Here is a 23,448-nt window from a genome sequence, read left to right on the forward strand (position 1 = left end):
CACTAGGGCTGGGGGCAGGGCTCCTGTGAGCCACAGATGCCCAGTCTCACCTCCCATGTGTGGCTGGCCTGTTGCAGTGCCTGGTTTGCAGCACCCTCAGCAGCCTGAACAGCCTGCAGGATGCTGCTATAGGCATTGGAGGCCTCCACAGCCCTCTGAATGAAGCGGTCCTGATTGATGCCAAAGATGATGCTGCAGGGGGTAAGGAGGATCATGGGGTGTGTGGATAGGGGTGTTAGAGATCACAGCTTGGCTAGCCACATCTCAGGGTCTGTGCCTTCAGATCTGCCCCTTTCTGCCGAAATTTGGGCCCCAAACTAACCATGAGGCTACAAAAAGCCTAGAACCTTCTGGAGTACTGACTTCTCCCTCCATGAGCCCTCCCAGACCAGTTACCCTACTTAGGGTCAATTGCACCTACGGGCACCCAGGTTACACCCTAGGGAGGGGATGCCACACACCCAGACAGATTGATCGCCAGCTGATTCAGCTTCTGAGCATGGGCCTCAGCAGCCTCTACCAAGTCCACCTTGCTGCTGGCAGGAGAGAAGGCCTGCATCTTCTTCAATAAGGGTGTCCAGGCTCCATCCAGACTGGCTGCCAGGTGCTCTAGGTCCTGAGGTGGGGGGTGGGCTTTATTACCCTCCTAATTTGGGATCCCAGGACCAGAGGGTGCTCGGCATGCAAGTGAGTCCAGCACATCTAAGCTGGCAGCAACCAAAAATCTTGGAGGGAACTGGCTAGGAATAAGTGAGATGGTAGGGCTGTATTTACCTCCTTAGCCCGGTCCACGCCCTGTAGAAGCTCAGAAACACGACCCAAGGTGAGGCTGGCAGCCTGAAGAGTGGCCATTAGGGTGGCATTGTCCTGGGACAGCTCTTGTTTCCATTGCTTGGGATAAAGTTTTAGGAGAGTGAGAATAAAGGATGAAATGGGGCCCTAAGCATCATGGGGAAGGAAGAAGGGGAAGGGGAGGGAGAGCTGAGAGCAAGGACAAGGGAAGAGAGCAATGAGAGGAGGGAGGAGGGCAAGGGTAGGGGAGAGCAGGGAGAGGGTGGAGATGGGGTTCAGGCAGGAGGAGGTTAGATGTAGAGAGGATAGAAGGCAAGGAGAGGAGGGAGAACAGGAAGAGAGTTGGTAGAAGGCCAGGACATGGAGAAGAGAGGCCTGGAGAGGAGCTGGGAGAGGGGAGAGGGTGGGACACAGGAACAGAGGGCAGGAAGCAGGTGTACTTACCAGGGCTTCATTCAGCCGCTCTTGGTTGCGGCTGTTGAGTTCATCAGCCTCCCGGGTAGTATTCACCGCGTGGTTCAGGGCCTCACGGAGGTCCATGAGGCCAGCCTCGTACTGGGCCAGCTGGTCCCGAATGCGTGTGGCCAATGACTGGTTCTCCTCCCAGACGCTGGTCAGCTGCTTCTGCACACGCACCATCACTGGCCAACACCAGAGTAGGTTGTTGGTACCTAGACCCCTTCGTGAACCCCAGTCTCGTCCACCCTGAGCGGCCCTGCCTGACACGGTTTGGCCCCACTCACGCCTCTGGGCTTCTGTCAGTTCAGCTTCTGCCACTGCCCGTGGGGCCCCCAGGTCACGAGTCCGCATATCCCAAAGTAGCCGCTCCACTTCAGCCAGTGCCCAGCGCAGCTGCTCACCAGACGGTGCAGAGGCATTGCCTGGAGACACTTGGCCCATGTGAGACGCCAGCTCTGCAGAGAGAGGATCGTCAGAGCCTTGGGGTGGCCTCCACTCATCTACTTCCAAGCCTAAGACCCGTCCAGGGCATTTCGGCAGCCACAGCACATATCCCAATAGCACATCAGTGGCTCTTAGAGGATACCCCTCTGCCTTTATCCCCTATAACCGTTCTTTTCTACAATCCTGGCATGCTGGTGCAGGCCATTCCCTGGCCTTCCCTAAGCAGAAAGTTCAGTTTTATTTTTCTTCCAATCCTTTGGCTGTGCCAGATCCCGTCATAAGCTTGGGAGCCCAGTTTCTTCTCGGTCACTGGACTGTTTGCCACTAAGGAGGTTTGCAAGTATTCCCAGGGGAGCTGGGTGAGGGTCAGTCCAGCGCTAAGGGAACAAAGAGACCCTGGCCAACCAGCCACTTGCCCAGAGGATAAACATATAGGACTCAGCCAGCTCAGGGGGAGACTTCTAGGAGGTCTTACCCACCACCCCAAGCAGCCTACCTCATACTGGGCCCATGCATCAGCCAGCCTTACCACTCAGAGCATGGTTCATAGCACGCACGGTCTCCAACAATGTCTGTGCCCGGCCGAGTGTGGCCTCTGTGTTGTCCATCAGCTGGCCCGCCCGGCCTTGGGCCCCTATGGCCTGTGGGTACAGTTTCCTTCAGCTGTGGTGTTTGTGGGTACATGGCTAGGGCATGAGTAGGGTGAAAAGGGTGGCCCTGGAGATGGTGTGGAATGATTAAGAGAAGTGGGGGGAGGTGGGTTTGGTGTCAAGGACTGGGGGGTCCCAGGGGTGAGGGCTTCTCGAGGACAGGCACCGCGGGACACTGGGGTGGGGTTCACAGGTCTCGCCTGACTGCCCAGCTGCTCAACATCCTGCTGAAGGCCTGCGCTCTGTTGCTCTAGAGTCTGTAATTGCTGTGTTGTCTGGTAGCGGGGTCCTGGTGGGCTCCGGAGCTTACTCTGTTGGGGGCAAGAAGTAAGTACCACATGGCCATCCGGAGGAGGCAGGAAAGGCAGATGGGCATGAAATACCTGCAGGTCAGCAATGGAGGCATTCAGCCTATGCAGCCTGTCCCAAGCTGTGGAGCTAGCATTGATGCCTTGCAGCTGCTGGCGGATGGCAGGGAGGAGGGCAGCAGCTTGCTCGAGGTCATCCAGAAGCAGGACCACACAGTGGTCACACACTGCAGGCAGAGGAGAGCAGGCACTGAGGATATGGGTTAGCCAGGGATTAGAGGACCAACCGAAGGATGGGCTGGCTCCATGAGGTCAGTATAAGAGGCCAGCACCAGGGTTATGGGAAATGGAGACACTAGGTCAGGGCAAGAACTAATCAGGAAAATAGGGTCGGCACAGGGTCAGATTCAGAGAAGCACAAGAGGTTGGCATAAGAGACTGAGCCATGCCAGTTATGCCAAAGTCATAAGGGTAAGAGGTCAGCAAGGGCATCCCAGGGTCAGGTGAAGACCCTCATCTGGTCAGGAGGAAGCTGGTCTTGGAGGCTACGGAGCAGTCTATTGGGGAAAATCCTGGGCAGTGAGGTCGACTGAAGAGGCAGTGGCCAGTTTTGGAGCTGCACCCCCAACTTAGGAGTAAGAGAGCGGGTACCAGGTTAGCATGGATTTGTGGAAATTCCTCAGGAAATGGAGACAAGACAGCTGGGGTCCCTCTGAATGCTGAGGTTACTTAATACAGGGAAGAACACCAGGTCGTGGCAGGCCTGAGAACCCCACACACCAGGCAGGATAGGAAGACTGGGCAAGGACCAAGAAGGGTTAGTGAGGGCGTACCTTCACAGTGTACGCCATGGCCCCCAGGCCCGCCTGGGACAGGCACCTGGTGCTGCTGGTTACAGGTGTCGCAGCGCTCCCCACTGAGCCCTGGGGGACAGGTGCAGCGGCCTGTGTGGGGGTCACAGTGGCCTCGTGGACACTGGCAGCCTGCAGCAAGAGGGGCAGGTAGATGTAACTGTGGATGTCCAAGTATGCCTGCCTCTCCACCCTGCCCGCCCACACTCCTGTACTCACGCCTGCAGCCCTTCTCTGGGACCCCCCAGTAGCCAGGGGCGCACTCGCGGCACTGGGGGCCTGTGGTCCCTGGCTGGCAGTGACACTGACCGCTCTGGGGGTGGCACTCAGAGCCCTTGGCAGCTGGTCCACAGGCACAAGGGTGGCAGCCCTGGCATTGCTCAAAGCCGAAGTGTCCTTCCTGTGATACACCCTGCAGTCAACAGCCTGCCCAGCCCTCAGCACCACACCTCCTCCAGCCCCAGGCTATCTCAGGCTCTCCCTCAGTAGACCTCCACAGGCCCGGTCCGTCCCCCGTCCCCCCCCCCATAGCCCGGCCCGGCCTCAGGCCCACTGCCGGCCCTACCACACAGCGATCACAGCGTGGTCCAGTCACTCCCGCCTTGCACAGGCAGCGCCCACTCCGGGGATCACAGGCTTCTGTCCCGCATGGGGAACAGTCACATCCTGTAGAAAGCGGGGGCCGTGATAACTGCGCTGTCCCCTATCCCAACCCTTCCAAACCTAGCCCCTTCCTTCCTGCAGTTTTTCCCATGACTTGGTCCAGTCTTCTCACACCCCACAGTCACAACCTCACTGGTCCTGTTTGGCCTTCTCCCTGCAGCCTTGCCCTAAAGGGGACAAGGCAAGGATAGGGTCTGGCCACGAAGCTGGCCACCAAGGAGGATCTGCCTGCAGGGAAGGAAGCCTGGTCACATGGCATATAACCTGTTCTTAGGGAGCAGCCGAAATCCCACCCAGTGCTTACGGGTGCAGTTGCCGGGCAACAAGGCATCGCCATAGAAGCCGGGGGCACAGCTCTCACAATGGGGCCCGGTGGTGTGACGAAGGCAGCCGCGACAAGCGCCTGTCAGGGGGTCACAGTCACTGAAGATCATGTTGGGGTCTCCGTTGCCACTGCAGTCACAGGGCTGACAGGAGCTGCCCAGCACCAGAGGGTTCCCAAAGAAGCCAGGTGCACAACTGGGGACGGGAGACAAGGAGAGAGGGGGCAGTCAGGGTCCAGTGGCCCCACTCAGGCTCCCTAGGGGCTGTACAGATTCACCCCGCCTAGTTACCGCTCACAGGAGGCCCCGGCATAGCCTGGTCTGCAGAGGCACTGGGTCCGGCCATTTCGTAAGATGCAGCCATCTGCAAAGCTACAAGAATGAACAGGCAGTTGCTGCACATCAGTGCCTCTCCACCAGGGGTAGGCACCCGGTGCTGGGTTCACCTTCTGAGCCTACCCCAGCTGCTCAGGGGCTGCAGAAGGGACTGGGTGCTGCTTACTTGTTGGAAGGTACTGCCAAGGGGCAGGGGCAGCTCACGCAGGGGGCTGCAGGGTCGTTGGGATCAGTGCTCACAAAGCCTGCCTTGCAGCGCTCACACTGGTCTCCTTCTGTGTTGTGCTGGCAGTTCTGGGACACAGTGGGAAGTCAGTGCTCAAAGCAGAGACACATCCCCGCCCACCCCCACTGCCCTAAGCCAGCTGGTACTCTGGGTCTAGGCCGAGTTTATCTAGAACCACAGATCCTGGGGTCTTCCTTGGCTGGCCAGGCTCCAAAGCATACTCACCACACAGGTGCCAGAGCCAGGAAGGCAGCGTTCCGAATGACCATGGCACTGGCAGGGGACACATCGGCCCAGGAAGAGACCTTTGATGTCCCTGTAATAGCCAGGGGCACATTCCTGGGGGAAGGCAGGTAGAGCATTAATGATTGGGTGAAAAATGTGATGCCAGCCCCAAGGCTGGGCAGACCAGATAGGCAGCTCACAGGTCAGCCCCTGGGAACCTTCATGCACCAGGGGGGGCTGCAGGGATACCACACCATGGATCACAGGGCCCAGTCGTTGGCTGCCAGAACTGTTGGCCCTGTCTGGCTGTTAGGCCTCTGGACCTCTGGACACACTGCCAAACGTAGATGGCATGGCTCAGAAATGACTAGACTATGTGGTGGGGACCAGAGCTGCCTTCTTCTATTCCAAACATCTTTTTCTAGTGGTGGTCAGTCACAACCCTTCCAGGGTATCATGCTGGACTACCCAGGGCCACAGGCAGCTGGACACCAGTAAGGGGGAAGGGGGTGACTGCTGGGAACTAGGGTGGACCGGGGAGGATGGTTGTGCCGTTACGGAGTGAGCAATGATGGGTGACGGCAGCCATGTGTATGGAGGGGTGGCAGTGATAAAGGGTGGGGAAACAGGTGATGACGGAGCAGCTGACTGGAAAGGAGGCTGGCAGGGTAGCAGGGAGGAAGACACGTGTGGGCAGAGATAGGACAGAGTGAAGGGCAGATGTTGGCAGACGTACACTCGGGCAAGGACCCATGGTAGGAGCACCTTCGTGGCCAAGCACCCACCCTCACCACTTTTTACCTGGCATGAGTCCCCACGGTAGTTGGCAGGGCACATACACAGTTCCACATTGCTGGCTGGGGGCCCCCTGCCAGCCTCGCCAGCCACCTCTAGTACCACTCTACGCAGGGAGACAGTGGCAGAGGTCTGTGGGAAGAGGGCACGGATCTGCAACTGCTCGAGGCCGGCCAGCACCATCATCAGCTCTTCGCGGGACACCGTGTTGTGAGTCTCCAAGTGACGGAAGTTTCCCTGTAGGGCCGAGACATCACCTCAGCTGGGGTAGAGCATGGAGTACAGAAAGACCCTCCTGTAGAGGGCAGAGGCGCACAGAGATCACAGGAGTAGGGAACTCCCTCGGTCACCCACGAGGAAAAGGAGCAACTGGGTTCCTTCCTCACAGTCAACTCCAGGTATATTAAGAATTTAAATAAGCAAAGAAAATAGTTCAAGGTTTAGAAAAAAAAATAAATAAATGGGTCCTTCCTGACATTAGAGAGATAAATATTTTCACAAATAAGACACAAAAACTGAACAAACATGAAAGCCTGATAAACTTAAATATACCAAGAATTTATTGAACAAAGAACATTTTAAAAAAGAAAAGAAACTACAGGGTCAGTGAGACAGCTCAAGAAGCAACGGTTGCCTGCCCTCAGCCTGACAAGCAGAGTTCAGTCCCCAGGACAGCACGGTGGGAGACGTGAGCCAGCCCTTCTAAACTGTCCGATTCCACGTGCACGCTGTAACATGCATACGTGGGTATGAATGCACACGCGCACACACACACACACACACACACACACACACACACACACACACACACACACACTATCTCTCTCTAAATAAATAAATAAAATGTAATAAGCTAAAAAAGGATCAAGCTATAAATGAGAAGACAGCTTTGATGTGTCTAGAGGAAGCTCTTTAAAAAGTAAGAAAGGCCAACAAGTCAGACACAGAGGGCAGCTCCCAGAGTGGATCAAGGAGCCCCAGGGCTTCTCATCCACTCTGTTCAGGGGTCTTAAAACCAGAGATGACCCACTCAGGGAGATCGGAAAGGAAGACCACCAGCCCCTGTCTCCTACCACCGGGCTCCCTTGTGGAGAACAGTGAGTATGCTGACTATGGCTCCTTTGGGTCCTTCCTGGGCAGGACTGGGATCCAGGCCAGCTCTGCTCACCTCTACCAGTTGTAACTGTCCCCGGTGAATGTGGCCGGGTGGAGGGTATGCCAGCTCCAGGAAGGCGATGCTCATCTGGTTGCCCTGAGAGCAGACACACATGGACCAGGGTAAGGGCTGGCAACTGGGCCGGCCCACCATCCCAGCCGGACACACCCACCCCACTCAACCACCTGCAACACCACGTCCGGCCGGCTCTCATAGGGAATGAAGACATCACCACGCTGAGGCTCTGAGTGCAGCTCATAGTGGAGGGTCCCACCGTAGGAAGACACCTGGAGCCAGCACAGAGGGAATGGTCCTCCTCTTTCCCACGCCCATCCCTTACAGCACCCTCATCGGGCACGCTCCCTCTACAATGTGTTTCCAGGGTCCCTGGATGTACCCTATCGGCATGCATTTCCCCAGTACCCCAGAGCACTTCCTGCCCTCAAAGTACAGCCCCTCAAACCAAATGCCCCTGCTCACCCTGTCGCCCAGGTAGGAGGGTGGAGCCTGCCAGTACAGCTCTGGGAAACTGTCAGCCACACGACGCAAGTCTGCATGGAGCAGCTCCATCTCAGGCCGATGCTCATGAGGTATCACCTGCCGATCACTGCTCAGCAGCACCCAGCCCTCCATGTCCACAAACTGTGAGCACACACGACACGTGGGTCACATAGAGTGGAAACTTGGCCTTGCCCTGCATTCCAGGCCCCTCTAGTGGCTCCCATCTCAGTCCCAGGCTAGGGCAGGATACCTCATGTCGGGCATGGTTAGAGCTCCCACAGCGCTCTGTTGCCCCAAAACAGAAGCAGCGGGTACAGCCCTTGGGGTTAGCAGTGTCCAAGGAGAAGGTCCCCAAGCGACATTGGTCACATCTTGAGCCCTGTACATTCTCCTAAGGTCAGGGGACAATGAAGGTCAGTTGGCTGTGTGTTGAGGACCAAACACACCATAGATCGGTTTTAGACCTTGCCCTCCAAAAGCTTCTAGGAATCCCCACCTTCCCGGAAAGGCTGCTGAGGACAATGTCTCAGCTGAAGCAGATGATGCAGGACAGTGACCTGGACACAAGCCCCTGCTCACCTTGCAATGGCACTGGCCTGTGATGGGGTCACATATACTAGCCATGGTGCCAGCCTCATGGCAGTCACAGGGACGACAGCTAGGGTAACCATAGAAGCCTGGGGCACAGGTGTCACAGCGACGCCCGGCGACATTGGGTCTGCACCTGCATGTGGGTAAAGGCAATGTGAGGCCCCTCCAGCCCTGGGTCACCCAGAAGCCATGGGATCTAAGCCCCTAGAGTCTTCTGAGATGCAGAGGAGTGAGTTGCTGGGTGAGGGGCGATGCTCTCCCCGACCTGAGGTCCCACAAGACAGTAGGGTGCTCTCTAGACTCACTTGCACTGGCCACTGTCCATGTCACACGTGGGATCTGTCAGTTCCTGGACTCCGGGCCCTGAGCAGTTACACTCCTCACAGCCAACCAAGGGGTGGCAGCCAAAGCTCTGCGGCTGGCAGACCAGGCAGTCAGGGGGGACGGTGCGTGGTGGACAGATGCACTGACCCGTGAGCTCGTCACAAAGGCGGGTCCCGCAGTCACAGGCTGTTGGGCAGATAACATTGCTGACCCCTCTGCCCCACTCAGGCCCCAGGTGCAGCCGAGGAGGATGTGGCAGGCAGAGCTGGGGACACCACCCTGGTTCCACCCCTTCCTCATAGTTCTACACCTCACAGTTCCTTTGACATGAACCATGTGCCACTGTTGGGGGCTACTGGCACCTGCTGCATCCTAGAACCTTTTAGAAGAGGTGCATAGACAGGAAGTGATGGGACTGGTTTGCCAGGCTCCAGAATTTTCCCTTGATCACCATGCCCCCTGGGTCCTAGTGCACCCCATCTCCCAGGAAGTCCTTAGAATTCAGCACACTGGCTCTGATGCTCTGAGCACTGGGTACTTACGCCTGCAGCTGGGGAAGCCCCAGTAGCCGGTGGCGCAGCGGGAGCAGTCACGGCCAATGACATGGCTCCGGCAGGGACACTGGCCCCCGAAGGGTTCACATGTGGGGCTTATGGCACCCACCTCGTGGCAACCACAAGGTAGGGCCCCATTATTGTAGAAGAGAGACAGGGAGGCGGCAGCATTCCGGCAGAACGAGGACGAGCTGCTGGGGCTACAATGAGGAGCAGCGGTGAGGTTGGCTCCTGGCCTGACCCCTGCACCCCAGACCCGTCCTGCCTCACCCAGCCCACCTGATGTGGTAGCCCTGGGTGGCACAGTGGCTGATGAAGTCATAGGATTTGTCCAGGGGCTGCTCATGGAGGTAACTGGAGCTGTACGCATCCTCGGGGACGATGAGTATGTAGTCCTGAGAAACAATACCTAGTCACCTTCGCAAGGGCCCAGCGAAAGGGCCTGCCTGGGGGAATGGGGACAGAGCCTGCAGGCAGGAACAGGTGCTGAGGCAGCCCCCTCAGCCTGGACAAGGCCGGGGCATGGCAGTCCTGTCTGGCACTTAGGCCACTCAGAAAGGAAGTTCGTCACAGAGCGGGACAGTGAAGGGGTGGCCAGCCAAGCCTCTGTGCGGCTCACGTCCTCCTCTTGTCTCTCCTGTCACCCAGGCCCCACTTCCTCTGCGAGGTCCCTCCACCAGTGGGACTGGTGGCTTAGCTCTCAGGGACCCTCCAGAGCCTCACGTGGCACACTTGTGATGGGGGGCGCCCTGGCAAACAGGTGGTACGCTCTGGCTGAGACCCACAGATATTTGACAGCCACAAAGGGAAGACCACTCTGCAAGCTGGACCCCAGCCCTAGGCCTCACCAGCCAGAGCCACCGGCCTTCTGGCACACGCACGGTCACAGTGAGCTCGTTGTCTGTAACGTCCAGCATAGTTTGACCCTCACACAACACCAGGGTACGGCAACCATAACCATGTGGGCAGAAGCTGGCATTGGCGTGGCCTGGCAGGGGTCAAAACACAAAAGTCAGGCTCTAACATCGACCACTCCAGCTGCATGGCTGCCCTATCCCGGGTGCAGGGCACAGTTAGAGATGTGAGGGGACACAGACAGGCCCGCAGGTGATGACATGTCATAGGCAGACAGCCCACAGGCAGCCTTTGAGACCAGGTCTCATTAGAATTATCCACAGCCATACACAAGTGACCGGTCCTCCAAGCACCTTATAAACATTGCTTCACCACTTGTGACAGAAATGGAGAGCCCCGACACAGGGGACAGGGGCTGGGATAAGACTTCTGAGAATGGAGGTAGATGAGGTGGGGTTGCCACTCACTTAGGCCACTTAGTGTGAAAACTGACAGCAGCCAGGTTATGTTCCCCTGTCACTGTGGTACACTCGGCCACTTACCCTGCCAGATGCGGCCACCATTGATGAGTACCTCCACAGGGAAGGTAGGGTGGACTGGCTGGTAGCTATGCAGCAGGAAGGCATAGCGGCCCAGGGTGGGGACCTGGGTGGTGAAGACCACAGTGCCCTGTAGGAAAAGTCTCCAGTGAGTGGCCAGAGCGGGTAACAGCCGGTCCCACTGCTGCCTGGAGCATCTGTCATGGAGGAGCCCTCACCTGTGGGTGGCGCAGCAAGGTGGGATCTGCATTGGGGTCCACAACAGTCGAGGGCTGAGGTTGTGGTCCAGCTGGGGGTGCACCTGGTGTGAGCTCCTGTGACTGGGTCAGAGGGAGGTCGGGAGGCAGCGGCAAGACCTGGCAGTCCTTGAGGATGATGGGCTGCGGTGGCTTCGGGAAGCGGGAGGGCAGACAGGCAGCGCTGGGAAGGACCAGGAGTGAGTATGCTCTCGTGGCTAACGGGCCCCTGCTTTCCACCCTAGCCACTCCCAGCACCACTACCTGCTGGGGCTGAAGGTGCCGTGACTGCTCACACAGAAGACCCGGGGCTCCACGAACTCTGTGCTGAACTCTTCCACGGGTACCAGGGTGACAGTGTGCTGTGGGCAGAAGGACGGTGTGTCGCTCTCCCACAGGAGATGCGGGGGACAGAGATGACCAGCCTCACAGTTTAGACCCCAGGAGTCCACTGAGCCTAGACTCAATCACTCCTGCCTTCTGCCTGGAGCCGGATTTGGATGCGGAATTGGTAACAGTTTCTAGGGCACCCCACTGATCTACCCTGTCTCCATCCACCCATCTCTGTCTTGAGCTCTCGCAGCCCAGAGGCCAAGAACAGGTCCAAATCTTCATAAGCCCCTTCATGAGCGGTGAGCAGGGCCACACTGTACAGCACCACACTACAGGAGCTCCCGGGACCGAGAGCTCTGTTCTCTTCACAGATATTAAAAATATGCTGGAAGAAGCTGCTCTGGGGCGAGGTCTCAAGGGGCTTTACCAGGAAGAAGTGAGCCTGCTCAGCTGTGAGCCGGATGCTGGCCTCAGAGTCCAGGTGGAAGGTGGCCACGTGATGCTGGATATCCCGAGCCAGACCGCGGCACAGGGAGCTGAGGGGAGGGATAGACTGTAAGTGGAAACCCTAGGTAGGGTCCTCCCATCAACCCTTTCCTATTGTAAGCTCACCTGTATGGACAGGGATGGAGGTTGAGCATCCCTTGCTGGGGGCCTCTCTGAGGGCTGTGCACAGCCACATCCACGTCCTGGTGTGAATCCTCACTGACATATTCCACCACCAGAGCATATCGGCCTGGCCGAGGCACTGCCATCTCAAGCTGGATGTCCACCTGGGGGAGGGCAGGGTGACCAGAGGCCCACAGGCCTCATCTTTCCCATCGCTGTCTATGGCTAGGTCTTAGTGCCCAGGGCATCTCCAAACAGGAGGAGAGGGCCGATCCAGGCCAGGGAGGAAACAGAAGAGCTAAGTGAGTCCCTCTTCACACCCAGTGTCCACTGGGGACAGCAGAAGCCCCTCTGGGCCACGCACGCCAGCTCCATGATCCCACAACCTTGCCTTGTACCCACTCTACCATTGAGATAGGTCCCTCCTCCAGACCAAGGTCCACAGCACCCACCCATCCACAGGCCCTCAGATACCCACATCACTGCCAGCACAGGTCACCAGGGGTGGGTGTGAAGGGCTGAGCTGCTCTGTGGGGCAGGGGCGGGGCAGGCTGTTGTCATGGCGACACAGGGCCTCAGTTCCAGCCACTGAAGGGAAGCCATCCAGGGGTAGGTGAGCATGGAGGAGGCAGCTGGAGAATAGAGATTGAGGTCAGCCCAGGTCAGCCCAGGATCCAGCTCCAACGCATCCCGTGGGACCTTACTTCTCTGTGGAGTGCAGGGCCGGGGGCCGGTAGGTACAGGCCTCGGTTACTCGATGCTGTAGGAGAGCTGCCTCATAGTAGGTACTCGGCAGTAGGACCACGTAATCCTGGGAGAGAGGGGAGGTGAGTACGAAGACCCCGAGGCCCAGGGCCTGCCCCCACCCTGCTGTGGCCCTTGCCTCACCAAGAGTACACCTTCAGCTTCCACCAGCAAAGTCCAGGTGCCAGGGTTCAGCACAAAGGGCTCCCCAAAGCCCCTCTGGGGCACAGTGACAAAGGCAGGCTCTGTGCTGGGTGGGAAGGCCACTGGCTGGCTCTGCTCTGTGCCTGGGGAGGGGAGGGTAAGATGCCCCGGCTCAATCCTCAGCCGCCCCACCCCCCAGGGTTGTACTTCCCCTGTACACCTCCATGGGGTGGAGGGCCAGGATGCAGATGACATGGGTTGGGTCCACCATGCCTTGGGAGGTGGAGTATGGGGTGGAAAAGGGATGAGTGAGCAGACTCCACTCACAGTTGGTACAGATGGAATGCCTGCCCTCTTCACGCACAGAAACCCGCCCATTCACACTCGTGGGTCCACGGTTGACATATCGGAAGACCAGCCGAAAGAGGTCAGGGGAGGTCACGTTCAGCCTGGCCACGATCCTGGGCTGTGGTGGGTGTGAGACAACAGGGTCACTTCTCTGGCCACTGCTGACCGGGGTCTCGTGATTCTTGCCAGGAGAGCCAGCTGGCTCCATTTCTGAACCAAGCCGCGGAAGAGGGCAGCGTGGCTCACCTGGATAGGCGTCAGGTGTGCATAGCCTCTCCAGCTAAAGTTCTCAAACTCCAGGGGGTTGAAGCCAAAGCGTACGGCACGGCCCTCAGGAGTGGCCGCCTCCTCCAGTTCCAGCCGCATGTGGTGCAGGTCCGGCAAGTAGTGGTCTTTCGCCGGCCTGCCATGGCATAGGTGTCTGGGTGGGACAGGCACTGGCCCGCCATGGCCACCCCGATTTCCAAGGTGTAGATGAATACCCTGTGGGCTCCTGGCAAGAACACACGGGGCACCCACCGTACACGCTGCCTCCCCAACCCAGGCCCAGCCGGCGGAAGGCACTTACTCACTGCAGGTGGGGCCCTGGGTGTTAGGGCGGCATCTGCAGGCACCTGTCCTTGGTTCACAGCCCTGGCCCAGGGCACCACCGACATCACACCGGCAGCCTGTGTTGGGAAAGGACAGGATCAGAGGCTGCCTAGCTCCTAGCAGCCTCAGAGGTCCCTCTCACAGCCCTCCAGGTTAGGCCTCACAGGCAGGTTCTACCCACCCTCGGTACAGAAACTAACATCAACCCTTAGAGTCTTTTTGGGGGCCAAGGAAAGGGAACTGGGACAGATTAGTGATGCCTGCTACAAACACAGCATGGAGCAAATGGCCATGTATCAGGACAGAGCCACCCCCAGCACAGAGCTGGCCAGGGGCCAAACACCTGGCCGTCTTGCTGTTGCCAGGGTGAGACCCCTACCTACCTGACCCACGCATACCCCCCTGGACGTCAGTCTCCCACCAACACAGCACAGACAAAGTCTGGAGGCAAGCGTGTGAGCACTTACTACGGCAGCCGAAGTAGTCAGCATGGTCCAGGCCGAAGAAGCCATCCTTGCAGGCTGCACAGGTCTGGCCACACACACGAGCCTTGCAGAAACACTGCCCGTTGCCCTGGAGAGGAACCAGAAGCGAGACGCGGTGGGGCGGAGTCCTAACACCCTTGACCTCTCAGACCCCAACCCAATACCCAGACACCGACTCACCAACTGGCACTCAGTAACTCCACCCAGGGTGCCTCGGGGGTCACAGCTACAGCCTGGGGAGGGCAGAGTGGGAGTGAGAGCCCTGGGGCACGGGATGGCCTCGGTCTACCCTTCAAACCCTTAACCATCCTTCTAGGGCAGACTCACGAGTGCAGCCTTCAGGGTTGCTGGGGCTCAGGTTCCAGTACCCAGGTTTACAACGGTCGCAGCTTGGCCCCTCCACGTGAGCTCGGCATGTACAGGGAGCCTGTGCCCAAGAGAGGATAAAACTGTGGGACACAGTGGAGGTCCTTTGCAAAAAGCCCTGAGTCCTGTCAAGGGACAGAAGAGGGCCAAAGCCCCTCACCTGGCCTTGCCCCAGGCTTGGCAGCCACCCAGGATGAAATGAAGGACCAGCCGAGAGAGCAAATGGGCCCTGAGGTTCCACAGCAAACAAGCAGTGGGCAGGAAGCCAGGGTTCTCCGGGCTTCACACCTTTAGCCTGGGCTGGGTCCCCTGCCTAATCCCACACCAAGGACTCCTATGCTCACCTCAGGAAGGGCAGGATTGGCCGGGGCCAGACCAGCAGGATGACAAGAGCCAGCTAGGGAGAGACAAACCAAGCTTTGATCAGGCCTCAGTGACCGACCCCAAGGTCAGTGACTTCCCAGCCCCAATTAGAACCCAAGTCCCTCCTCCTGTAGTTGTAAACAGAAAAGAAAACATAAACCCCCTGTTCCAGCTGCCATGGCAAGGGCACACATGTAACATGCACACAGAGCAATCACACAAATAGCTGCATGAACATTCACAAAGCATGGGAACATGCATAGCACATGGAAACATCACACATCCACACAGCTATGAACAACCTTAAAAACGATAGCACATGGACACAGCTACAGAACACAGTCCCTGGACGTACACACAGTGGACCCCCATGAACAATGCACAGATCACACACACAGGGCTGCCCTCTGCTGCACCGCCCCGGCTCACCTTCGCAGTAGGGGAAGTTATAGGCACCTGGCACACACATATCACAACGTAGTCCAGTCACTCGGGGCCGGCAGCTACACTGCCCCGTTGTAGGGTCACAGGTTGTATGCCAGGAACCATCGGCAGAGCAGTGGCAGGCTGTGAGGTGAAGTCAGTGGGTACAAGGTAGGGCTGAGAACTACCCGCCTCCCATTCTCCCAGTGAACTCACGGACGCAGCTGGGGAAGCCATGGAAGCCGGGGCTGCACTCCCGGCAAGTGGGGCCTGTGTAGCCAAGACGGCAGCGGCACGAGCCACCCGCTCCACAGTGTTGATCCAGGGACCCCCGAGGGTCACAGGCACAAGCTGTGGGCAGAGGGTGGGGATGGGGGGGGGTCAGACCCTCATCCTGTGGGGATGGCCTGACCCCTTCTTGCCCTAATTCTCTGCTCACCATGACAGTCAGGGTAACCGTGGTAGCCTGGGAGGCAGCGGTCACAGTGAGGGCCATCAAACCCAGGTCGGCACTGGCAACGGCCAGCCTCATCACAGCCTTCAGGCAGGGTCCCTGCAGGGCTGCATCCACACACTGCAGAGTGAGATGAGTTACTGGGGATCCTGACAGGGCAGGTTGTCCCTCGGGCACCCCAACCGCCTATGCCCACACGAAGGGACACCGCTCACGCTGGCAGAGAGGGAAGTGGAAGTAGCCAACGGCGCAGTGATCACATCTGTCCCCCTCAAAGCCTGGGCGGCAGGTGCACTGGCCTGACTCTGGGTCACAGAGGCCACTGGCCACCCCAGGGCTAGAACACTGGCATGCTGCAAAGAGAGGACCAACTGTCAGCCAGTGCTTGGCTGCTGCATGGCACCTCCTGAGCGGATAAGGAGGGGACTGCACTCACACTGGCAGCTTGGGCCATAGAACCCGGGTGCGCAGAGCTCACAGTGGGTGCCCTGGAAGTTGGGTTTGCACACACAGCGTCCCAACCGCGGGTCCTTCCGGCAGGCATTGCCCTGGGTCCCCGCGGCGTTGCAGTCACAGTCTAGGAGGCAGGTGGGAACAGGAGGCTCAGACGTGGACAGAACCCAACCCTCCCCCTGAAAAACAGCTTCTCCGCAAAGTCACATTCTTCCACATTTACATAGCACAAATTAGAATCTAAAAAAAGTAAAATTCCCAAAGTTGGTACTTTAGGAAAACGAACTGCAAAATGAAAACATCTGGTTGGATGTGATAGCGCAGGCCTTTAATCCCAGCACTCAGGAGGCAGAGGCAGGCGGATCTCTGTGAGTTCGAGGCCAGTCTGGTCTTACAGAGCAAGTTTCAGGACAGCCAGGGCTACAGAGAAACCCTGCCTCCAAACCCCAACCCCCAAAACCAGAAACACTGAGAAGGGGGCATCTGTCTGCACTAGGAGAGAGGTCTCAAGCCAACAGAAGACTCTACTACTGTGCAGGTTGGCAACGGTCCAGCCAGCAGCTGTACACAGCCAGAGCACCAGTATGCTGTCGTATGTTAGGAAAGCAACTTGGCACCTGGGCAAAAGGCCACCAAATATGCAAGTTTGGTAAGCCAGAGAGAGCCTTCTGACTTCTAGGAAAACACCCTGTGGAGACAAGACCATGAAAAGTCACTGCTGTCTGGGTGTTTGTCGTAGCGTCTTTTGGAAGGAGGGCAGGGTGGTCAGTTAATTCAATGCTCCATCTGTCTGTATAACGGGCTGTGAAAGGACATGTTTATGGGATTGCGGTGGGAGAAGACACAATCCCTAAACAGCGTGCGTGGTTCACTACAGTGTTTATAAGAATGAGTGCACACAGACACAGAGTTCAGGGTGCATGGAGAGGGTTATTTGCCTTTTGTGTTTGCCGAGGTGCTGGCGATGGAACCCAGGGCTTTGTGAAAGCTAGGCAGGCTGCACCACTGAACGACGGCTGTAGCCCCAAGAGGGCTGTTCCCAAGCACTGAGCTTCTGGAAGGGTTTTCAGTGTGACTGTACATTATTTTAAAAAATAAATAAAAATTCAGGGCTGAAGGTATGGATCAGCAGTTAGGAGCACTAGCTGCTCTTGCAGAGGACTGGGTCCCAGCACCCACATGGTGCTTCAGAACTGTAACTCTAGGACCAGGCAGTCCAACACCTTTTTTTCTGCCTCTATGGGCACCAGGCATGCACATGGTGCATAGACATACATGTAAAACACACACACACACAAAGTAAAAATTAATTTTAAAACTGAATAGACTAAATGAAAGGTGACTAAGATTAAAAAACAAAAACAAACAAACAAAAACAAAACAAAAAAACAAACAAAAAAACCTGGTCCTTTGTGCACACTTCTTCCTATAGTACATAGGTCCTGGTGACCTCAGGGTACTTACTCACAATCTGTCCAGCAGGCAACACTTGTTCTCTGGTGTCATTGTAGGGAAATGAGGATACAGCTGAGGGGTAAATACACATGTCAACCAGGTCTGCTGGACAAGCTCTCTGGCTCCAGAACCACAGACTACCCCAGGGCTCTGGGTCCTCCACCCTAACTCAGCCCTGAGATCCCCTCAGGCCGCAACCCTGGGCCTTTCCATCAACCCCCAACCCCAACGCCTAGCTGGTCCTCACGGTAGCAGTGTGGGAAATTGGTGTAGCCCTCAGCACAGGCGGCACACTGCTCTCCTGTGAAGTTGGGCCTGCAGTAACAGCGGCCTGTTAAATCTTCACACGTCCCATCCGTGAAGTCTGACTCACAGTCACAGCCTACGGAACAGTCAGAGGTAAAGTCATGGAATGATGGGGAGTTATGGCCTCACTTCCTGGGGTGGGGAGGTCTGGGAGACAAAGACTCTCCCACCCTCAAACTCACAGCCTCCACGGCTTAGGGACGCAGCTGTACTCACGGCGACAGACATGAGGTGAGTCCAGGGGCTGGTCAGGGGCACGGTAGAAGCCAGGCAGGCAGCGCTCACAGTTGATGCCTGTGGTGTGGTGCTGGGGATACAGGGAACACAGAGCTCGCCAAGTCCAGGCATGTCCCCATTCCCATCACACAGGCCCACAAACACATGGCCAGCTCTTGCTTGCCTAGCCTACCTGGCAATCGAGGCAGACGCCCCCACCCTGGTACACATTGTCCTGGTTCTGGCTGGCATTACGTCGGTCTACCTCAGGGTCATAGTAACAGTCGTAGGCATGGCCATGGCAGTTGCAGGCTGTAGAATCAGGGCCAATAGTTAGCATGTCCTCTGTGTCCCTGGAACTCCCAGACATAGTCCATGAGCCATGGGTGCTGGCAGTGCACACATGCACAGGATACTCACACTGGCATTCATTGGCGCTATCGGTGGTAGCAGGCTTCCACGGCTGCTGGTTGAAGCCTGGACAGCATCGGTCACAAGAGCCTCCACAGGTATTGTGTTGGCAGGCACACTGCAGCCTACAAAGGGACACAGAGGAGTTAGGACCCAGCCGAGAGACAGAGGGCTAGAGACGAGGTGGGTGGCATGTGCTTGGGCATCACGGGCTTGCTGTGTGGGCACAGGCTCCCCTCCCCACAGTTCCCAGCTGTCACGCACTAAGCTCTGGTCCAGACTCTCTGCTCCCACCCCAGTGGCTCTGCACACGGCTTGAGCCTCAGAGAATGGGCACAGGAGAAAGAAAGGAGACAGGGAGACTCCCTGTGTCAGCAGACAAGAGGGGATCTCGGGAATAGCCTGATGTGGAGGGCTGGAGAAGGGTGTGTGTTGATGGTGGGGTAGGGCCTAGGAGCTTTAGCTCAGGTGGAACCTTGGCCCTTCCAACACTGCCTGGCCCCAAAACCCTGATCCAGTTCTAAGGGAGGGACACATTGGTTCCCCACAGAGACCTGGATCGCACTCAGCCTGTGAAATCCTCATGTCAGCCAGACACCCCCATATATCTAGGGCATCTCCCCAGGGGCAAGTGGCCAAGAACTACTTCCTCTTTCCAAAGGCTGGAAGCTTGCCTGCTGTCCCAGTGGGCATTGGGACAGCTGGTTGGAGATGAGGACAAGGCTGGAACATCTGCTATGTATAAACCAACACCTCCTTGCATTCTACTAACGTGTGGCAGGGTCACAGCCAACCCACTCCAAGGGGCAGCATGTGCATTTCCTGAGCAAAAAGTCAGAAGCCTATCTGTGCATACCAGAAATTCAGAGGCTCAAGTCATCAAGCTCTACTCCCATTGATCTCCAACAGGGGCCCCCGGGCCTTGGGAGTCAATCCTGCTGCCCTCCCATGCCAAAGGCAAAGCCTCATCCTCAGCAGAGGAGGAAGGAATGAAGTACCTGTTGGTACAGATAAGGAGGCTATGTAGAAACCCCGCAGAGGGAGAGCCAAAGGTCTGCAGTGCGTGTCTCACTGCATTTTGAGTGACCTGCATGGTTAAGGCACCCTGAGCTAATAGGGGAAGACACAGGCTTCAAGGGGTGTAAGGTTGGCCAAGGGGTAAAATCCCTGCAGATGCACCCTGAGGGCTTCTCCCTAGTCACAGACTGAGCCCGAGGAAGCCTTGCAAAGAACAACAAAATGGGGGCAGGAGATGCCACACAGCAGATTTGAGCCCAAGAACTTTAATGGAACAATCTGGTAGATGCTGCGAAAGACGGTTTCAGATAACTATAAACAAAGGAATCTAAAAATAGGCAGATGTAAAAAAAAAAAATGACTGGTTAGAACTTCTAGAATTGAAAAAATGCAATTATGAAATTTTAAAAACCCAAGCCAAGCGCCAAGACTGGAGCTGGAGAGATGGCTCTGTGCTGAAGAGCACTGGATGCTCTTCCAAGCCCAGGACTCGATTCCTAGTACCCACATTACGGGTCACAACCATCTGTAACTCCAGTTCCAGGGGATCCGACACCCTCTCCTGGGCTCCTCAAATACAAGGTACACGTGTGGTTCACATACATACATGTGGGCAAAACATTCATACATAGAAAATTCTAAAAATGTTTTTAAAGGAAAAATAAAGTTTCTCAAAGGAATAGACAAACAACAGAACTGTCACAGCCAACGGGAGACACTCTGAGGGGAACTGAGGAAGCTACTGGGAAGGCAGCTGAGGAGACAAATGGAAGACGTGAGCTGTTCTCAGACAGGAAGCAGTATGTTGTTCCCACCCTCATCTGGTGGGAGCATAGGGAAGGGCAGGAGGGCAGCGGCCACCCAGTCTGCAAAGGTACATGCGTTCTTAGATCTCAGAACCAGAGAGCAGAGGCCCAAGAGACACCCTCCACATACACCTCCACACCTCCAACTAGACCCACAGGGCACACAGAGGTCATGAAAGCATGGGAAGAACTCCAGCAGTAACAGCCAAGGGACCCTGGACCCTGAGGAGTACCCAATGCTGGCCCAGGTAAAGAACTCCCTGCAAAGGTCTGAAGGCAGTCAGCAAGCAAGCAAAACCTGCTATACTCCAGTTAGCAACCATTTTCTTTTTTTGGAGGGTGGGGGGGTTGAAGCAGGGTTTCTCTGTATAACCTTGGCTGTCCTGGAACTCTCTCTATAGACCAGGCTGGCCTTGAACTCATAGAGATCTGCCTGCCTCTGCCTCCCGAGTGCTGGGATTAAAGATGTGTGCCGCCACCACCACTGGCCAAGCAAACATCTTCTGAAGATGACTGATAGTCACCTACTAAGAGGCCGAGATGTGCACTCCGGGAAAAAAAGGCAACAGAGTTCCAGGAAGGCAAGGGGCCATGAGAACAAGGGTCTGGTAACAAAAAGGGGTGACCCAGACACAAGAGAGAACAAATGTCCCAGGTGGGAATAATGTGGGGCTGAGGACCAGGTCACCTGGGGAGGTACCAGGGAATCTCTGCACATCCAGAACTGACTGAACCAGGCAAACCTGTGACAAAGTACAGGCTACCAGGCCCTGTGGGACAGCCTATAATCACAGCTACTCTGGAGGCTGAGGCAGGGAGACTGAAGTCTGCCCCGACTACAGAGTTAGTTCAAGACAAGCCTGTGAAAGCAAAAAGCAGAGTGCTGAGATGAAGCGAAATGGTACAGCGTTTGCTCAGCATGCACAAGACTTAAGCAGGGGACAACATTGGAGGGACAGGAGGAGGGAGTTAGGAAAATGGGCAGAGAAGACCCAGCCGGGGGAGCAGACCACCTCCCCACTCTGGAGATGAGTGATGAATGGGTGTAGAAAGAATGCACTGGCTGGTTTGAGAACATGGGCTGTGATGGAGCTGTGTGGTAATATTTTGGGGAAGTCTGGCTCTGGGGAAAATGCCAGCATCCACCATTCCTCATGCCCTGAAGGGAGGGCTGGCCTCAGCTCAGGCCCGAGCACGTGAGACAGATACAATGGTGAACTTCTCCCAGCAGGTAAGTACAGACCCAGAGCCTGAGGCACTGCTAATTGCCCTGGGAAATTAAATGCCACATGGGAGTACTGCTCCCTACGGCTGGGAAAGGATGGAGCCTGTTAGAAAACCAAATTAGCCTTAGAGGAAATGGTGCCTCCCCAGAAGACCAAGAAGGCACCTGCCTGGGTTCTTCAGCTCTTCAGCTCGGGACACCACGCTTAAGGCCCATCAGCCACCTCTGGCCCTAACTACGTGAGCACTGGGCACATGAGATGGTGAACACTTGCTGCTCCTGTCCTTGACCTTGGCCCTTGCCCCCTTAGTGGGGTAAAAGTCAAGGGTAAAAGCAGCAGAGTCTTTGTCCTGGGGGAGCAGGTTTGGGCTGCCTAGACAAATGGTACACATCCATCTAGGGATGCAGATGTGTGGTGAGGGGTCACGTCTATCATTGATGCCCATCCCAAATGCCCTGGGTCTAGAACCCCACCTCTGTGGAATTCAGGGCAAATTGCCACCCAAGAGCAGGACACCCTGAGAGGTTCACACGGCACTGCCTCTTTTGACAGGAAAATGGAGACCCAGAGTAGCAGCCGGTGCAGGTCCATTGGGAAGCCAGAGCTGTGACAGGCAGGTAGGTAGATGAGGCTAGACAGAGAGCCCAAAGTCTCACCTGAAAGGATCCGAGGGGTCCTTAGCGTCACAGACATCTGCGTGGCCATGACAGACACAGCGACCGCCAATGCTGATGTCTTTGATGCTGTAATAGTACTGCAGCGGAGACCATGAATGTCATCACCTCGACAGGGCCTAGTCACAGGCATGCCACCCGCACCCACCCACTCTCCAGAGCCTCCACAAGGAACGAGTCCTGCCACCCTCCCTTCAGCTCTCACCACACCCACAGGCTCACCCGGCGGGTGACCGTGGGGTCCCGCAGCGCCTTGCCCATAAGGTGGCCCAGTAGTGTGTTGGTTCTCAGGAACCGCAATCGGATGTTGGTGGCCTTGGTGAAGTCTCGAAGTAGAGGTGAATAAGAGAAGTTCATGGCCCCAGGGCGCCCATTCACCAAGGACACTACAATCTGTGGATGGCATGGCAGGTGAGGCCAAGCGGCCACAGGGACCCGCCACCCCCAGGCAAGCATAGCTGTGCACCCCACCTCGCCATTCTCCAGAGGCACTATTCGAGAGTACTCTGTGGTGCAGATGACATCGTCATCCTGTGTGATGCGCTCCAGTGTCCGAGGTCCAAATCGCTCCAAACAATCCCTCTTGGAGGCTACAGGAAATGGATGAGAAGGTGAGGCCACTAGAAGTATACCCACCCTGGATCCCAGCCTAGTACCCTGTGCTCCCCGAATTCTCTGAAACAGGACTGCTGTTCCATGTTCTACTGGCCAGCAGGAGTTATTGAGGAGAGAGCAAAACCCTGACTCAAGGCAGAGTCCTTGCCCCAGGCAGCCAAGCCGGGCTGGACTGCAGAGCCTTCTGTAGCCCATTCCCAGGCCTCTCCCTGGGCCGTGCCAGAGAACAAACATTCCTTAACTTCTTCAGCCACCTCGCTCCCACTCTCAGCCAGGGAGTTTTGGGGGGACGTGTCACCAGGCAGACCCAATCAGAGCATCCCCACCCTGCCAACATGATCGGTCAGGGTGGCATGTGGCCAGGACAGCCAAGGACTCCAGCTTTCTTCTGCCACAGGCAGTAAAGCTGACAGGAAATAGGCCCACAGCTGCCAGGGCTGCTTTGTTACCATGGGAGCTGCCTGAGCAGAAGGCCATCTAGAGGGACAATAAGATGGCCCAAAGATTCCTGGTATACCAGCCATGGCCGGTGCTGGAAGTCAATAAGCTCCCGTGGACCCCGAGGTGGCGCTGGCGGTAAT

The 23,448-nt window shown here is 56.7% G+C and overlaps 1 protein-coding gene across 1 annotated transcript in view; it reads right to left on the minus strand.

The window, feature by feature from the left end:
* The window catches only part of Lama5 (laminin subunit alpha 5), a 46,411-nt gene that overhangs the window by 6,610 nt on the left and 16,353 nt on the right, over positions 1-23,448 (minus strand). The window contains exons 4-56 of the mRNA XM_076571336.1: positions 22,724-22,842; positions 22,475-22,645; positions 22,235-22,332; positions 18,539-18,654; positions 18,312-18,430; positions 18,119-18,209; positions 17,844-17,978; positions 17,606-17,668; positions 16,125-16,265; positions 15,904-16,041; positions 15,674-15,808; positions 15,451-15,585; positions 15,241-15,378; positions 14,792-14,845; positions 14,410-14,514; positions 14,263-14,315; positions 14,065-14,170; positions 13,575-13,674; positions 13,253-13,409; positions 12,986-13,124; positions 12,659-12,801; positions 12,475-12,581; positions 12,249-12,402; positions 11,774-11,934; positions 11,589-11,697; positions 11,093-11,190; positions 10,811-11,012; positions 10,596-10,722; positions 10,047-10,186; positions 9,478-9,593; positions 9,187-9,398; positions 8,626-8,830; positions 8,309-8,453; positions 7,980-8,120; positions 7,709-7,870; positions 7,414-7,515; positions 7,241-7,324; positions 6,079-6,309; positions 5,278-5,391; positions 4,993-5,120; positions 4,782-4,862; positions 4,472-4,686; positions 4,070-4,170; positions 3,724-3,904; positions 3,487-3,636; positions 2,729-2,880; positions 2,546-2,656; positions 2,225-2,336; positions 1,536-1,706; positions 1,237-1,433; positions 775-891; positions 462-616; positions 51-192 (exon numbers count right to left, since the gene is read on the minus strand). Coding sequence (XP_076427451.1) covers positions 51-192; positions 462-616; positions 775-891; positions 1,237-1,433; positions 1,536-1,706; positions 2,225-2,336; positions 2,546-2,656; positions 2,729-2,880; positions 3,487-3,636; positions 3,724-3,904; positions 4,070-4,170; positions 4,472-4,686; positions 4,782-4,862; positions 4,993-5,120; positions 5,278-5,391; positions 6,079-6,309; positions 7,241-7,324; positions 7,414-7,515; positions 7,709-7,870; positions 7,980-8,120; positions 8,309-8,453; positions 8,626-8,830; positions 9,187-9,398; positions 9,478-9,593; positions 10,047-10,186; positions 10,596-10,722; positions 10,811-11,012; positions 11,093-11,190; positions 11,589-11,697; positions 11,774-11,934; positions 12,249-12,402; positions 12,475-12,581; positions 12,659-12,801; positions 12,986-13,124; positions 13,253-13,409; positions 13,575-13,674; positions 14,065-14,170; positions 14,263-14,315; positions 14,410-14,514; positions 14,792-14,845; positions 15,241-15,378; positions 15,451-15,585; positions 15,674-15,808; positions 15,904-16,041; positions 16,125-16,265; positions 17,606-17,668; positions 17,844-17,978; positions 18,119-18,209; positions 18,312-18,430; positions 18,539-18,654; positions 22,235-22,332; positions 22,475-22,645; positions 22,724-22,842 — 7,079 coding nt within the window. The remainder of the gene's footprint in view (positions 1-50; positions 193-461; positions 617-774; positions 892-1,236; positions 1,434-1,535; positions 1,707-2,224; positions 2,337-2,545; positions 2,657-2,728; positions 2,881-3,486; positions 3,637-3,723; positions 3,905-4,069; positions 4,171-4,471; positions 4,687-4,781; positions 4,863-4,992; positions 5,121-5,277; positions 5,392-6,078; positions 6,310-7,240; positions 7,325-7,413; positions 7,516-7,708; positions 7,871-7,979; positions 8,121-8,308; positions 8,454-8,625; positions 8,831-9,186; positions 9,399-9,477; positions 9,594-10,046; positions 10,187-10,595; positions 10,723-10,810; positions 11,013-11,092; positions 11,191-11,588; positions 11,698-11,773; positions 11,935-12,248; positions 12,403-12,474; positions 12,582-12,658; positions 12,802-12,985; positions 13,125-13,252; positions 13,410-13,574; positions 13,675-14,064; positions 14,171-14,262; positions 14,316-14,409; positions 14,515-14,791; positions 14,846-15,240; positions 15,379-15,450; positions 15,586-15,673; positions 15,809-15,903; positions 16,042-16,124; positions 16,266-17,605; positions 17,669-17,843; positions 17,979-18,118; positions 18,210-18,311; positions 18,431-18,538; positions 18,655-22,234; positions 22,333-22,474; positions 22,646-22,723; positions 22,843-23,448) is intronic.

This window comes from Peromyscus maniculatus, chromosome 4 (genome assembly GCF_049852395.1).
Source record: "Peromyscus maniculatus bairdii isolate BWxNUB_F1_BW_parent chromosome 4, HU_Pman_BW_mat_3.1, whole genome shotgun sequence".
NCBI classification, from domain to species: domain Eukaryota; kingdom Metazoa; phylum Chordata; class Mammalia; order Rodentia; family Cricetidae; genus Peromyscus; species Peromyscus maniculatus.